The 17,531-nt window shown below is 38.2% G+C and overlaps 1 protein-coding gene across 4 annotated transcripts in view; it reads right to left on the bottom strand.

Moving 5' to 3' along the window:
- The window catches only part of itga7 (integrin, alpha 7), a 34,423-nt gene extending 17,108 nt beyond the window's left edge, over nt 1–17,315 (bottom strand). For 2 of the 4 annotated variants that reach the window (XM_008408510.2, XM_008408511.2), the window contains exons 1-2: nt 15,153–15,667; nt 92–219 (exon numbers count right to left, since the gene is read on the bottom strand). In XM_008408510.2, the coding sequence (XP_008406732.1) occupies nt 92–219; nt 15,153–15,373 (349 nt within the window). In that variant the 5' untranslated portion in view covers nt 15,374–15,667. Of the gene's footprint in view, nt 1–91; nt 220–15,152; nt 15,669–15,891; nt 15,956–17,042 lie in introns of those variants that run through there. The other 2 variants (XM_008408512.2, XR_533654.2) reach the window with 2 other exon arrangements.
- Nucleotides 17,316–17,531: the final 216 nt, after the last annotated feature.

Raw genomic sequence — 17,531 nt, 5'->3', positions numbered from 1 at the left:
TAGCAATTAAAACACTTAAATAGTAATTAAGCTACTTGTAGATCACCTAGTTAATTACTGGTTGAATTTTCCAAGCTGAGCACAAACTGACCGTCTCCATCGATATTGACCCTCTCACAGTCATACTCCTCCGGCGTGATCGGACAACGGAAAAGGGCTCCAGGCCGACTTCCCGTCAACAGACCCTGCCCTGCTGCCTGTGGTGCTCCCACCAAGATCCTAACAAAAAAAGACGAATTTTACCATTTTTAATGGCATTTTCTTCAACAAACAAGGTAATATATATTCAAAACCACAGATTTTTAAAGCTATTTCTATAGCCATCTGGAGCTCAAGTGAAACTCTCAAAATTCAGTACGGCATACTTATAATCTTGATTAGTTCTGTGAGTTTTTGGTGTACTTTTCTTGCGAGAGGCACAGATTACGATTATGGCACAGAAAAGTTTTATTTCCAGTGAGGGGTGGCTGGTATTTTGGGGCTAGTGTCCTCGTACTCTGCCATATTAGGAACGGCTGATTCAGGCAAGGATGCTATTTAAAAACCCAGCGTTGAGCTTCATTTCCCTACAACACCACCAGCCACAGCATAGGCATGGAAGTGAGGACAGAAAAAAATGACAGAGGCAAGGAGCTGAACATGTAGCGAAAACAGAGAACAATCTAAAGTTTTGTCAAGCAATCTTGTTCAATTATAAAAATAGATATTTAAGTATCAAAACTGCTTTTTCTGGTACGCATCAACTTATCAGGAAAGGTGGGTGACGTTCATCAAAATGCATCCTTCGATTTGTTTATACAATCTTTTAAGTTCATTTTTGTTACAATCATCATACAGTTCATCCAGAGATGAACTGTATTACTGCAAGTGTTCCGGCTTCCAGTTACAGTACTAAGTGTTTGACTGATTTGTATAGTTTGAATAGCCAAAGCCAGTTAAACACATCCTTCATTTAAGATTCACCTAAAAAGATGACCATTTGTTTAGTCCAAACCATTTTCTCATGGTGATTTAGGATGCTTAGATTCTCTGATTTAATTACTTATTGCTGTAATTTATCATCTGACAGTTCTCTGAAGTTTATATAAAACAGGTCCTCCAGCCGTGAAGATTCATAGACATGAGTATCACCTAAAGTGCAGCTGGACTCTAGTTTGATAAAGAATCCTGTAGAGATTTAACTGTGCTCATCTCTGGGGAAAAAAATTCTAAATTTGAATAAAAAGACCCAGTATCAAGCGCATTAGATCTGACATAAGCCTAGCAAAGGTGCTACAATTCATCAGTGGTAAATCTGCAGTAGTAGATTTACCACTACTGCAGTGGTGATAAACCACCACCACTGCACCATGTAAATGCATCTTTTTATTTTTTTAAAAACGGAAGCGATGAAGGCAGTAAAAACCTGATAAGATCCAGTTTAACATTCCAGTAGGCTCCGTTCTAAGTCTGTGAGTAAAGATGATAGATATCTCTCTTTGCTCATTCATGAACAGATGCAGGCGTTGGGGTGTCATTCTGGGAGGTCGAGTAATCTGTTATACCACCTCTATACCAATGGCGACATGGAGAACTGTCGCTTCCTAAACTCATCAGCAAAAAGGGTTTTAAAGCCACAATGGCCGAAGAGTAAACACACAACACCGTTAGATCATTGGAAAATTAATAATATTCTTTGCTTGTTCTTGAAAGAAAATCAGCAAAGTATCTCTGTTAAGCAGCACTCTAAGCATAAAGGATTCTGTCCAAATATGCAGTACACTTTCGACAGAGAAAGCTGGTCTATTTAAAGCTAAAGGGAAGCTCATTTCAAACAAATCACGCAGGTGTCACACAAGAGCATTTATAGACAAGGAATGTAAGCAAACCAAAACGTTGAAGGTAGGCTTTAATATTACTGGAAATTAGTTTCTTAGAGTACTAAAATCTGTTCTGCTCTTATTTATAGCAGTAAGGTACATTGGGTTGGGATTTTAGAAGCATTTAATGTACACAGAGATACTGAAATAAAGTAAAGTGGTTGCAGCTCAGCACACAGACATGTGCACCTGTTCTAAAGCATCAAGGATGAGTAATACTTTCATCTATTTTCCCTTCTGCCAAGTCTGTGCCGACTCATTGTTTAATGCTGACTCAGACCATCCCATCGTAATCCCCAGTACTAAACTCAATTTTCAGTAAATCCACATTTGACATGGCCTCCATGGTGAGTATGTGTGATGTCAGGCTATGTTGGTTTTGCTGCAGACTGGCTCTGCAGATATCACAGTGTTTAAAACGATGGCGACTGTGCTTAAAGAAATACCCTCATGAGCCCAGTGGTACCACCAGCGTCAGTACCAGCATCTGTCTGAGGGTGTTCCAGGATGAGGACATAGAAGAGACAAAGCAATTTGGGGATTCAGGTCTCAAATCTTTGGTCAGAAAAATGTTTTACTGGAACTTCTGTATGACATAAAGGCACTTTAACCATATTATTTTCACTTTATTCATAGTGTGCCTTTGGCTACTTGCTTTTTTACTTTTTTTTCCCCATTGATATTTTTACTGCAGGCAAGCAAGTTCAAGTACATTAAGTATCAAATGAGCACCAATGTGAATATATAAACACTTTAACTTTCCTCGTCTTCAGACCTCAGTTTCTGTGTTTTGTCATCCAACAGCTCAGTTGTCAAAGAAAAACATAACTTATTATCAGCCAACACAATCCTGGCTGGTGCAGCTCCGTAACAAATGCATAACAATTAGAAAGTAACAATAAGTTTTCATATGTGCAATATAAACAGGGTTAAGTGAAGTGTGACAGCATTCAGGCGTAGCGTGAGACTTCCAGGATGCACCAATGCATCTATCTAAACTCCAACTCCAAAAGAGACTGTTAATCTTACGGTTTGAATGTACTGATCAAGATTTCTGTGTAAGAAAGAAATGTTGCTTTTGTGTTTATTAAAACACTGCTGTTGAAACCTGCACAGCTTTTTTCTTTGCTCTCTGGCCTCTGCTTTGACCCCTGCTCCATCTCTACAGTAGTCTACTTTGTTTTCATAGTTGATCGCCACAAAAACACCAGCATCCATTACGCTGCGCTCATCACACAGATGTGTTCACTAAGGGGAGCATGTGCAGTGACCCTAACACTTTCTCCTGGCAGTCCTGATGACCCTTCCCCCACAAAGCCCTTTTTTATCCCCTCTAACACACACACGCCCACCCACACGCACGCACACACACACACACACACACAAACGCTTATACATATTCACACCAACACTTGATATCACCCACAAAGCACATATTAAGGAACATATTCAATTTCTACAGACAAGAAGGAGAAAACATTAGGTCACTTGACACATTTTAATAAACTGTTACTGAAAACAGAGGTTGTGTGTCTGCCCGATTGCATCCTCATCTAAGGGATAAAAAAGTTTAAACTCTTTGAGTTTTCTTCTATAAAATCTGTCTCATGTGATCAAACCTCAAAAAGCCCCTAAGCTAACCAAACAGCACTGTCTTCTCTTTGTTACCGAGACATTTTGCTGAAGTAACTGGCCATGAACAGCTGAAATATTAAAATCAAGACACACAATAAAGACACTGAAGCATCTGCAAAACGTTACTTCACATTCTTAGTAGAACTCAAAGCACTTTTGTTAGTTTATGAAAAATGACTGAGGTTTATCATCAAACCAGAAAAAACTAAACAAAGGAAGTCTGGATTTGAGCCAAACAATATGTTTAATCTTTAATGACCCAGAGGATTCTTCAGTGTTGTGCTTTAAATGAAGGTATTTCTCAGGAAACCCAGCCCTTTGTAGGAATCCTGCAGCTGTGAGTTTTAACTCGACAACGAATTCCCTAAAAGCCAAATCAAACCCCTCCTCAATGTCAATGTCAATGTCAATGTCAAATTTATTTATATAGCACTTTAAAACAGGTATAAAACTGCACCAAAGTGCCGCACAAGAACAACACAAATAACAAAACAGAGCACAAAACAAAACATCAATTAAATGCCAAAGAGTAAAAATGAGTTTTAAGAAGCAATTTAAAATGATCCTCAACACTTCTAATAGTTAGTTTCTAGATTCTTACTGCTGCTCCCTCATAATGTGTGCTCAGATCGTTCACCATCTGTCAATCCCACAGTGGTGTGAATCTGCTCCTCTGTATACACTGTCCCTAAGCAATCCCCAAGAGGCCAAGAGGTACTTCAGACCTTCTGTCGTCATCCTGAAAAAACGATTATGACCTTTGACCTGGACACACACACACACGCATACATGCAGTAGAAAACATCTGCAAGCGTGACGATTGTGAGCTTACAGGTAACTGTACACATGCCTCCAATATTTATAACATGCACACATGGATTAGCTCATTTGACAAGGACTGCCAGCATTACCATCTGCTGCGTATCAAATCATTGATTAAAGTAACTTTGTGCTGCATCCAATATGATTTAGTTTCAGGCTTATCAATTCTACAGAAATAGCAACATGATTTGTTACTAAAAAGTTGTAATGTTTCAGGGGTAAAAGTAGAATTCTAGGGTCTGTTTTTCAAAAATCATAAAATTCTCAAACATATTTTTTACTTTCCAGAAACTGACATCTATTTTAAATTGTTATCATTCGAAAGCTGTTAAATATAAAACTGTAAGTCCAGTTTTTCTCATGTGTCCCACAGGACTTAAAAAGCTGTTCCACTTCTCCTTAGTCTGTAAATTAGCTCTCAAAAGTGTTTACAGGTATATTAAAATAACAGGTTTGTTCAACATTAACATTGCTTTCAGAACTTTGTCTATTATTTAGCGTCATCACTGTTGCATTTTAAGGAACCGTATTCTCCTGTGTTCAGAAAATTAGGAATGTTTTTCTAATCTGCAGGGTCGGTGCTGGTTCTCCTCTTCCGGAGGTTCTTGTGCACTTTAGGAAGGAGTGTGCTATTAAGAGGAGCAGCCAGAGGAGACATTACAATGAATAAAATTAGCTGTCTTTATAGCTTCCTCAACCATGTGTTTCCTGTGCATGTTAAAATGTAATGGGTTTTTAATCTTTTGATCATATTGTTTATTGTTTTAATTTCCTTTCAGAGTAAACCAGGCATGGCAGCTACAGCCAGGAACTAATGGATCTTTTTTATTAACTACATTTAATTAAAATATACATCTTTTCTATACAGCACACTGTTCAACAATGCAGACTAGAATAAAACCCTCTTTCAGAAAATCCAAACTTTCACACCTAACACCAAGTTTTCATTTTACATCTCGTGATGGGAAAACAGCAGCTGATAATGGGGTGACCAAAACGTGTATCATCACGTTTAACACTTCAGATCTCACTCACTCCAGAGAGAGCAGATAATGGTTGGCAAAACATAAAAAGTGCAAGAGAGAGACAGAAACAGCTGCCTGTCTGGGTACAAAATCCTCTGGGACATTACGCTTCACTGCCCACGGATGTGACTCAACTTCCTGCCGAAATGATTAGTTTGTGGTTATCCCAAAAGCTGCAACATCTCAATCCAACAAAGGTTTTACACTACTACTGGAAAAGTTGAAAAAGTGAAAGAAAACAATGTTCCACCTATAAAAGTAATTGGTAATTGTGTATGTGATGCATATTAATCTTTAACAGCCCCCAAGATCCACACCTGCTCCACTGATCAATAAATGAAGATCCATTTTCTGGCATAGATGCAGTAAGATAAAGAGGGCCTCCCCGATGTTGTTCTTTTGTCTCTGTTCCTATCCACTTATCCATGTATTGATTGGTTTATGTGTATCTGGTGTCTTAAATTTACTCTTTAGGAGTCCTCTCTTTTGGTTCAGCATTTATCACTGAATCAAATCACCTATCCTTCAAAACTTCTCCAAAGGAAATAAACAGCATAACTCCAGCACAGTGTTAAAACAGCCGTGGAAATTATTTTGACAATTATCTAGTTACAAAAGCTTTGTTTCAAATCAGTTTTACGGTAAGTTTTGCATTTGTTATTTACTCTGCATCACAATTCAAAAACATTCAGTGTAAGTTATCTTTCTAACTTAAAGCACGAACGTCTTGATTCAGTCTTAAATTCCCAACCAGCTGCAGTTTTAAGCACCTTTTAATGCCGGTATCAAAGCTGCTGACTGAACTAAACTGGTTGTGTGGGTGACTAATTAGATATATGTTGGGTATTTGTAAATGATATAGTTTGTGATAAAATTTGTTTGCTAAAGGAATAATTCCTTCTATTATTAATTTGCAGAAAACATCTTGAGAAACTAACTACTAACTAACTTCCCTTCTTTGGTCCTCAAAGACTGAAAACTTTCAAAGGTGCTTTTGAAGCAAATCATAACAAAGTCATTAACCCCACTTGTTTTATATGTGTATGGTTTTTACATCTTCAGCTTTCTCATAGTGTGTTTTTAGAATTTGCTGAAAGCCTGAGATGTTGGAATGAACGCATTAGTCAATTGTTCCAATTACTTACATATTTAAACATAAAACCTCCACCTCCCATTGTAATTTCCGTTCCTGAGGGGCTTTTTCTTGACGTCTTTCATTTTATCAGATCCCAGTCGAGGCTCCATCGGCTGATTGATTAAACTGCCTCAGTACGAGTATCAACCCAAATGCCTCCATGCACAAACAAGTATAGACACACTTATTTAATCTGAAGAGAACCCTGCAGTGATTTATTCATCCCTGCCACCCCTCGTAGCCCCCCATTTTCATCAGACGCTGAACACCTCCCCCACAGATCGCATGATATTCAGAAGAAAAATACAAGACACTGTGGAAGCTAAGCTAGAATTAAACCTCAACAGTCATAATCAACTGAGATAATGCACAAAGAAAACATTCTGATGTAAACTCAGAACACAAACTGCTTCTGAATAACAGAATCAGCCTCTGTTCTTTGAACACAGTTCAAATTGTGCATTTTTATCTGCCTCTCCAGTTAAGCTGCACGCTTCCCCCTGACTCTGCAGATTGTCCCGGTGCTTTCAGTGAGCATGTGGTCCGCAGAGCAATATTCTTGAAAGCCCTGATCCAGGCAGCCCTGCTTCCCACTGAGCTTTTGTCCACGCCCGGGCAGCACTGTGGAGGAATGGAAGAATGCTAAATAGACAGAGAGTAAGTGGGAGGCAGAAAGAGCATTAATCGTGTGTGAGAGAATGTAGATGCTTCTCTCTTCCTAATCTCCACTAAATTTAAGCAGCACAACAGCTCATACACTCCACAGGGCAGATGCTGTGAGACCAACTGAGAAAGAGAATAGAAGAGAACATAATTTATGAATGGAGGAGTGAAATAAGGGTATGGTTATTCTGAACTCCTAAACCAGGGATGAAAAGTAGTTTCAGTCATCCTATTCTAATGCAAATTAGCATACTGAAATTCTCTATTGTACTGTGACTGTGTGAGGCAGGTTCACTGGGGCCATTTGTATACATTTATGCGTTTAGTTCAACAGAAAATAAATGACAGGAAATCTTCTTTTTTCATTCATGACCACTGACAATAATTACTGTCAGCCGTTGTTGATGATGTTGGAACAAAATTAAAACTCTGACTCTGGGAAAAAGGAAAACCCAGAGAAAACAGAAAATAGGGAAAATATGTGCTTGGTTATTGCTCTAAAATGTTTATTGTACAACATTGTAAAACTGAAACCACCAAACCAGTTCCCCCTTTTGCTGTTTATAAACTCACAGTATTGTGTGTATGTATGTCAGCTTTGGTCCTCCACATTATCATGAGGTGAAAACTGTTCAAAACCGTCAGTAACAGGGAGGTAGAAAAACTTAGACGCAGTCCCTTTTCAGATATCTATGAAAATCTAATTGCTGGGCATTGCCCTTCAGAGTAAATGGTAAGGATGCGGCGATGGCGCGTAATTTCACTTTTCAATTCAATCAGCAAATTTGTTTTGTATCCATGTGAAAAGTGGATTTTCTTTTTTTTTAAAGGAGACCTTTAATTCAAAATTCCCATTTTCATGTTTTTATACTTCCATTTGGGTTTCTAATGCTTCTCAAAACAGCCCAAGTGCTAAAAAGAACATCCAGCTTGGTTTTTAAATTATAAAGATAAAAGTCCATGAAAATGCCCAAACTATAGTTGTACACACTCTTCTCTTATAACAAATGTTCTTAGATTATGGTTGTGATCCAAATTTAAAATAAAACTTGTGACCCCAAAATAACCTACAGTGATCTTCTTTCTAACCAAAATACCTCCATCTACGTGAGAATTATAATTATGAACTGTAATTATAATTAGAATTATGAATGAATTATTTTTCTATAGTCTCCAGGAAATATATTGAAGTGCTTGTGCCATGTTTGTGCAATATCATCACAGATGATTACTAGTTATGGAGTAACTAGTAATTTTCCCTCCGTATGACCAACTCACTTCAAAACTTAATACCAGAATCTCACACTATTATTTTTGCTTGTCAAATTCTTGTCATTAGCACACATGAACAGTTTGTTCTGAAGACAGGAGAATCATCACTGAACATTTGTCATGAATAGCTTGTGGAATACCAGCAATGTTTTAAAATCAATGGACCCATACTGACTTCCCTCCCACGGCTCATGTAGTTACACAATGCCAGATTCATTTGTGAAAGCTCACATATCTGCGGGAAATGAACGATGACCAGATAGACTGATGACTGATGAGAGACCACAGGCAGCTGTCAGACAAATTCCTATTTACTGCTTATAAACTGCTTTCATTGGCCAAAGTGGATATTTGTGATATGCATACAATACTGTGATTGAGGCAAATTTAACATGAACTGTTCTATGTTTTCTCTTCTAGGCAGAAGTTGATTGAAGTTACTTAAGAAAGATTTCAGTTTCACTTATTTTGTTATTATTGAGGTGATGTTGATAGGTACTTTTTAGACGTTTGCTTGCAGAGGCTTTCATCATGTATTACTTTTCCCTCTCTAGTGCGAAAATATGGATGTGTCTTGTACATGTTTGGTTAACTGGCATCTTTACTTTGACCTTCGTATCCTTTTCGAGTGACTTCCCTTGTAGCCTTTAGAAGAAAACTGGGATTCAAGTTTATCCACTGGTCTTATTCTTAATGAATCCTGAGGTTTAATGAGAGGATTAGTTCAGCCTCAGAAATTCTTGTTTCAGATTTGCACTCAGCTGGTGACACCAAACTCCAGATAACATGTCTGCGTCCACATTGGCTGCACGAGACCATCCTGGGAGTGAGACAGAGTGTCCATGCCAGCAAAAGCACCAAAGCAAGTCCACATGTAAACATGAACCTCTCTGCAACCGGAGACCTTTTTGCTATCCCATTTGAGAGTAGTGCAGCACAGTCCATTTTAAGCGCACTGAATCAACGGCAACAGGTTGAAATAAATCAAAATCGAACAATTCTGGTCAAAAACTATTGAAAAGCTGTTCAGAGAAAGACAACTTGCTGCACATTGAAAAGGGAGGCATTAAGATCAGAGCAGATGTCTGTCAGTACCAGTTACATATCTTCCAACAAGAAACAATAATAGATGACTTGCATGGTTTCAGCGAAGAACTGCCAGCGTAACGTCTGTGTTAAAGGTTTATGATGAAAAATAAACTTTATTTTGCTCTGAAGATGTTTTTTTCACAAAAGTGTTTTTGTAAATGACTGACAGCTTCATGACTTATGCTTTTTTATTTACAATATATTTTAGAAGAATGAATGCTCATATAAGTATTAATCTCTATTCATCTGAGTGCAGCTTTCTAAATGGTGCATTCACATCTTGCTCAGCAGCAAACATAAAAATAAACAACAACAAGGCTCCCTAGTGTAATTATCAAATGTCATTTAAACCCTTATTCACAAGGGCCCACTTGAACCTTTTTGTTTCATATGTTGCACTAGAGATAAAATTCGCTGCAGCAGAATTTGGAAACAATGTAGGTGAAGGGGAAAAACCTCAGGATAGTTCTCAACCATTAGAGAACTATAAGCAGAAGCTCTCCTCATGTCATTATAAATAGCCAACAAGCACATAACTCAAATATCCTCTCCTCTTATCCTCACTGTGCCATCAGCAGCAGAAGCCCCTTCAGATTTAAGGGCTCTGTATCACAACAACCAAAATAGCAAATGTTAAAAGGTTTGCAGGTTTACTACACCAGATAGAAGCTCTCTGGGGCTGCATTTCGTTGTTTCCTCGAGACGTGTGTCTGGGAAGGATCTATTTACACTCAATATGAGCTCATTGTGTTACACGGGGTCTTACTTGCCTTGATCTGTGTTGCCATACTATAAAAAAGCCAACTAAGGAGATACAGCACAGTCCCTTGAGACAATAAGAACTCACATTTTTCACCCACATTCAATCTAATCTTCAGCTCTTACATTTTATAAACTCTGCTAAAGTGAGGTAGCTCAGCGCTTATTCATCACAAGTTGTGTGATCAAGTTATGAGTAACAGAGCATCAAAGCGCCAATATCAGATTCACTATTGAATCAGGTGACATGAAACACACAATGAAGCAGGAACAGAATGGCCACAGGCTGAAGTAACCCTGACAGTCCTGATACCAAAAAAAAATGACTCAACAGCATTTAATTACAGCAAGTTTCAAATGGATTGCTTCAAGCAAAACGATAAGCTTCAGAATGGTATGAAAATGGCATGAACACAGAGCGAACACTAAAAGAAAGTTTCATGGAAATGTATTATAGCAGGAATTGCTATGTTCATTGCTTGCTAACTGAATATTGTGTCTCATTAGGTTACATTTTATGAAGATGAGTTAATGACACATTAACCATGATTTTATTGTTAATGTTGATGAAATATTTTAGATTTGTCTTTATTGTTTAGAAGAGAAATAGTATCAGCTTGAAATTAGGTATATCACCACATATAGTGCTGGAAAAAGTAGTTCCGCCCCAAAATAAGTACAAAGAAAACCTTTTCCAATAATGAGAAAACAGCTATCCAAACCGATCTAGCTCTGTGAAAAAAAGAATTGTCCCAAAACCTAAACGCTGTTATAAATTATAGCAAGTTGTACATCCTGGAGCGGCAAGCAGAGGCATGTTTGGCTGCTGGTTTGATTTCTTGCTCTGTTACTTTGACATCACACATATTAGGTTGCACACCTTCCAAAACAGTCCACAGACTATTTTCCCCAAAGTATTGTGGATCATCTATGTTATTTTTTCTGGCAAATGTAACAGGGGTCTTTATGTTCTTTTGGGTCAGCAATGGTTTTTGGCTTGGGACCCTCTATGAGGTGCCATTTCTGCCCACTCTCCTTATTGTGGTTGAATCATGAACACTGGGTTCTTTTGGGTTCATCCTCCTGGACAAATCATCGATCCATTCCAGGAGAAATTTTGGTTAGTTGGTATTTCAGTCCATCACAGAGAAATACAGGACAAACAACAAGAGCACACGGTCTCTTTCTGAAGATATATGGATGATGACATACTGACTGTAACCACAAAGCCTGCTGCTCTCTAAGGCTGTAGACAGGAAACACATTGTTCTCTTGGCAAAAATATATTTCCAACAGAAATTTGTCAATTAAATGTCTGGCTACTTTTTGATAATGCTTTATTTTTGCGAGCACTTTCATAGCAAAGATCATCTACGGTGTCTGTAAAAAGTACTCACTACATGGTTGTGTTAACCTTTTGTTGCTTTTACAAATCAATCTTGAGAAACAAAATTTGGCTTTTTGACAAAATAATTACATAAAAATCGTATAATGTCAAAGTGAGAACTGATTCCTACAGTTGAATTAAAAACGTGTAACATAAAATACGAGATTGAATAAAGACGATTCAACACCTGACTGACCTAATTCATCAGAGGTCCAGTTAATTGGTGCTAGTAGTACTGGTGCTTGAGAGTGCATCACCTGAGTGCGTCTCAGGTGATTGTAGCATAAAGATTGGATTCACTGGTTAATCAGTATTCCTGGCTACCATTACAGCATGAAGATAAATGAACATCCCAAGCAAATCAGAGAAAATGGTTATGAAAAGTCAAGGAACGCATAAAAAATGTCTAAAGGATCGGTCATCTCCTGGAGGTCAGTTAAATACATAAAGATAAGAAAGGAATATGGCCCATGTGTAAATCTGTCTAGATCAGGCTGACTTCATGCAAGAAGAAACACTGTAAGCACACAAAATCTTAAAGTATTTTTGGTCAAGTTTATAGTGCAAATATCTTAGTACATTTGAAATAAGACAAAACTAACGTAAAAGTAACTTTCTACCTAGATGAAGAGGTTTGTTTTAATTAAATAATTCCTTAATATTGCTGAAGTACTGGTGCCATTAGCAGATTATTTCTCTTATAACAAGACATTTTATAAGTTAATTTGCTCTGTTACTAATTTATCTGCCAATGAAACAAGTACTTTTTCATCAATATTAAGGAATTATTTACTTAAAACAAGTGTGTATATCTTGCTGAAAAGTTACTTAGTTTGTCTTATTCCAAGTGTACTAAGATATTTGCACTAGAAACTGGACCAAAAATACTTGGTAAAATTGGTAAAACACCAGCTCATCATGACTATCCTGAAAGAGTAACAGCGGCGGAGATGGGAGAGACTCTGCAGACTACAACTGCTGCCTGGGTCAAAGCTTCATGAGAAAGTGACAATCAGAAAGACACTGTTGATAAAACTCAAGACTTGACTAGAGTTAGCCTAACAGCATGTGAGAGACTCCATAATCAAGTGAAAGAAAGTTATTTAGTCTTTCTGGCCATCAGACAAGACACTGTGTTTGGCAGGCACCAAACAATGCACATCACAGATGTCTACTGTGAAGTATGTTGGTGCACAGTATGCTTCAGGTTAGCAAGCCTTAAAAAGCTTGTAAAGGTAAAATGAATGCAGCAAAATACAGGAAAATGCTAGATGGCAATTTGTTTCCATCTTTAAGAGAAGGGCGACTTTATTTATTTTCCAGCAAGCCAAATATCTGAAACATCCAGATGAAGCTAAACAAATTCAGAACATCCAAAAGTGGATGTTCTGGAATGGCCTGATCAAGCCCAGAACAGGCCCAGAACAAGCCCAGAAATTTGTGGTAGAATTTGAAAAAGGCTGGTCACAGCTCATTCCCATGCAGCCCGACTGAGCTTTAAGAGTTTGGAAGCAATAATGGCTAAGCTTACAAACCTAATATCATTGACAACTTTTCATTTTCTCCTCAGATACTTTGTGCTAACCTTTATTTTCTCATCCTTTTTCAAATTATTTCTCAATCGTAGACATGAACATGAATTTCATCTGTGTAATGCAAGTTTGTGCATAATTAGTAAGGAAATGTAAAAATTATGACATATGCTTCATTAAATTTCTTAGATATCCCTTTGAAATTGAAAAGATATCCCTTGGATTGCATTCTTGTTGGCATCCATGACTGATACTCTCGTTTGCGTCCCTACGATGGACTCGTGACCAGTTTATAGTGTCCTCTGAATGCTGGTTCAAAGCCTGGAGGACCAAACAGATGAACAGAATGTTTTGATTCATATTTATTCATATTTAATATCAGCCAAATAATAGGAATTTGGTACATTTAATAGTATTCACTGTTCCAAAGGTGCCTTTGGAAATTGATTCTGTAGATGGAAGAATAAATGTTGCTCATTCTTAGTTATACATCTTAAAAATTATAATTTTTCAACAGGCGTGGTCATAAATTTGAAATACCAACATTAGTTAATCATATGACTGCAATAGTGAGAAAACGTTGATAATTTGTCAAATACACATTAGAGAAATGGCACTGAGCACAGATAAACTCTGTATTTCTAAAGTCCTGGCTTCAGCCCAGAATGCCATTAGACTCCAATCAGATCAGAGATGAAATCATTATAAGTACTGAATATAAAAACTGATGTAACAGCATACTAAAAGCAAGCATTATTCATACTACTTCCCCTGCCAGCTGGTGCATCATCCCATTTATTGACTGTCTCCTGGCTCTAACACTACTCATGTCCAAATCTTTGAAGTCATCCCTCGTTTGCTGCAGGCCACCGCAGTGAGCCGTATTAAATTATTACTACTACAGTCAATTTTCAAAACTAGTTACGGGAGTCCTGCAGGACATACAAGCAGGTTTTCAGAGGGGTGACATGACAGCCTGATGTCACTGGCCTGGACTTACCAGGCGTCAGGACGACTGCAGCACGGGTAAACTGAGGAGCTGATGGTTAAATATGGAGCCACAAAACAAGAGCAAATAGAACACGAATTTCCCTTGAGAAAAACTATTTAGTTTCACATTGATACTAAATGTCTTAAAGATTTTCAGTACTTTGATACTTTGTTATATTTCTTTTCACATTTAATTCCATTAAGCTAATTAATAAAGATTTTAACTGAAAACTTTACAAAGATTACATTATATGGATATTTAAAGCAAATGTAAAATATGTCTAATAACTCTCAAAACGCGAGTCTGTGTTTTTCGTGGAGTCCCAAAACTCCACAAAAAACCATGTTTCAGACTTGGAGTAGTTTGCGATCACTTGCAGGAAGCAGGATTTTAATGACTCACACACAGAGAACTGCACTCAATCTACCAACAAATAAAGTGGACGATCTGCATTCCTTCCTGTAATATTAATGCCAAAGCTCCAAGAGAACTGCCTTTTATTTGCTGCCCTGCAACAAACATTTCAATAGATTTACAAGAACACGAAACGAGTCATCATTATTTATCTACGATTTCTAAAGGGGCTGGAACAGAGCCCATTTCTTGAGGCGCATAAAAAATTTTTTAAAAAAATTATAATCAGTTTGAAATCAATGAAACAAATTAATTTAAACTCAATGAGAGACCATTCTCTGACTGTGACTATTAGTCTTGGATTTTGAGAAAAATTTAAACCACTCAATCCATTTCTGCTGATTCATCAGACCCACTTTCATTCACTTTCCATTTACTGTAAGTCATTCTTGTTTAACGCACTCCACTGGCATTTTTCACTGTGATGCAGCACAAAACTGCAAAGCATAACCTCAAAGTTTTAGGGAGTATTTTGTAAAGCAAGCAGTTGCTGAAATTACAAGAAATATCACACTTAAATTTTGAAGAAATAACACAGAGCGAACTTAGCCCAGCATTGACCAACTCACCAGCTTTGAGGCTCGGGGTTAAGCTGCTGGTGAAGTGCCACGGAGAAACCAAAGAAGGTCCCCCGATCTCCCAGCTTGTGCAGTGTGTGAGTGGTGTCCAGATTAAAGCAGCAGACCTGACTCAAGAGAGAGGAGAGAGCCAAGAGGAAGAACACCCAAGGATGAGAGGAGACGGATGAGAGGGAAGCCGCCGAGTCCCCATGTCCCATCAGGGCTGCCATAGCAGAGAGCAGGTTGTCCAGCAGAGAAAGTTCAGCTGAAGAAGAGCAGAGTGGAGATTCCTTTTATGGTTCCCAGGGTGCTGAAAAAGCTGCAAATCCTGAGTAAATCTCTTCTTTCCTGTCCTCTGTAGATGATTTCCTTGTCACCAGCCCTCTGTCCTCCTCTCTCTGTTGTGCTGGCTCTCAACTCCGTGTGCTGCTGTCAGTCTGAAGAGCGGGCTGTGGAAATGCGGCTGCTACTACTATGTGTGTGTGCAAGTGGGCTCCTCTCAATGCATGTGCGCCTCCCCCCTCCTTTATGCTCACAGGGAGACAGAGGACAAGTGCCTTGAATAGCCCGCTCACTCCTCCCCCTCCCCTCTCTCTTTCAGCCTGTCCACTCCTCCCTCCCCTTCTTCTTCACTCAGCTGACATCAACACTCAGGGGACCGGAGCCAAAATACCAGGCAAGGTTGTCAGGATACTTGGAGGATAGTGAACAGAGTGAGAGAAGGCGTAAAGACACTTGACTGTTTTACCTGTTGAGTTCACACGGTCCTTTCTGGGTTCTTCTGCACCTCTCTGCTCCGGGTGCTTGTAAGGCTGAGTGCCATAAAGAGAAAAATAAAGAGTTGTATCTTTGAAAGTCAAAACGTTAACAGCTAAATAAAGATTAAGACATTTTACATCTGACTTGCAGTAATCTGGAAGGGACTAGTTTGTAGTTGTACACTGTAAAACTACAGTTACATTGCTAAACCTAAGAGTAAGATGCAGAAATGAGAGGCAAACCTCTCCTTACAAAGAGGTTTGTAAGGAAGAGTTGGAAAGTTTGGACTGTGGTCATGAAGTGCAGCCAAGCAGAGAGAAGAGAAACATAAGAGACTAAAAGGGATGGCCAGGCACAATAATAGAGGTGGGCCTCAGGAAAAACTGACTGGACATGAGGCAGAGGCCGTAACACTTTTAAGTGATTGAGCTCTGTTTCACTTGGGTAAGTCTGTGAGCAGCTGTCAGTGTGTCACTTCAACTGTTTGCCTCAATAAACCTCGCACAAACAGATGCAGAGCAGTCGCACAAACAGGTGAGATTCTTGGACCATGCTGTCAAGACGTCTCTCTCACATTTTGTTGGAGTTGAAGTGAAAGAGTGGGTTAAATTTCTTTAGTTTAGACTGCTGTGTAATTTGTTAATGGAGCGTTCATGATTTTAGTGGAGCACAAAGGCTGCCTAGTTTACAGTTGTTTGAAGTTTAAATTAACTGCGTTAATTAAAACTAAATTAAAAGTTCACAGTCATTTTAATTATGGTTTAGTATTAAGCTGAAGATATTTCATGTGACCTGTCCCAAATAGCTATTTTTATCCTAGTTTCTAGAAAGAAAAAAAAAAGTGGTCCATGGCAGAAACTGTCACATGTTTATCTGCATGAATGTAACGAGCTGTAAACACCCTGCATTTTGTCAGAATCAATGGTAGTGATAAATAAATTTTGGTCAAATAAAATATCAAATAATTGAAGAAATATGCTTGATGTGTGTAAATTCCAATGGCTCCATGGCAGCGTGAAAACATCTGCTGCAGTAACTGCGGTATTTCCATTTAAGCACTTTTTTATGCTAACATTTAAATTTAAGCATTTTTCTGAAGGCATATTTTCACAAACTGGTATTATTTAAGTCGTTACTCACCCGTTTTGTTGTGCCAAATGTATCCAACACAGCTTTCACAGACTCGCATCCAATGAGACTTTATGCCCCTCATTCTTCCTCTGGCTGTGAAGACTTGGGCTTTGAAGTTGATAACCTCACAAAGTTATATTAACCTTATAATCTTACTGTTGTACGACTTGGGTAATTTTCTTGCCTGTTGTCTTAATCTCAGTGTTGGCTGACAAGGTAAAAATGTTTTGAGTAACACATTGAGTGCACTAATTCTGCCATTATAACTGTTTGCATGGTTTGTATATCGGAGGTTTGCTCTATTTCCGCAGGTAACATTTCTTCTTCTCTTCTCTTCAGCTTCCAGGTGCATACCGCCACACAGTGGTGGAGAAAGTACTCAAAAAATTTACTTAAGTAAAAGTACAAATACACAGACAAAAATGTACTAAAGTAAAAGTAAAACTACCACATTAACATTTGTACTTAAGTAAAAGTAAAAAAGTACTGGCCTTTAAA

This window comes from Poecilia reticulata, linkage group LG5, assembly GCF_000633615.1.
Source record: "Poecilia reticulata strain Guanapo linkage group LG5, Guppy_female_1.0+MT, whole genome shotgun sequence".
Lineage (NCBI taxonomy): Eukaryota > Metazoa > Chordata > Actinopteri > Cyprinodontiformes > Poeciliidae > Poecilia > Poecilia reticulata.
This window is presented reverse-complemented; position numbering and strand designations above follow the sequence as displayed.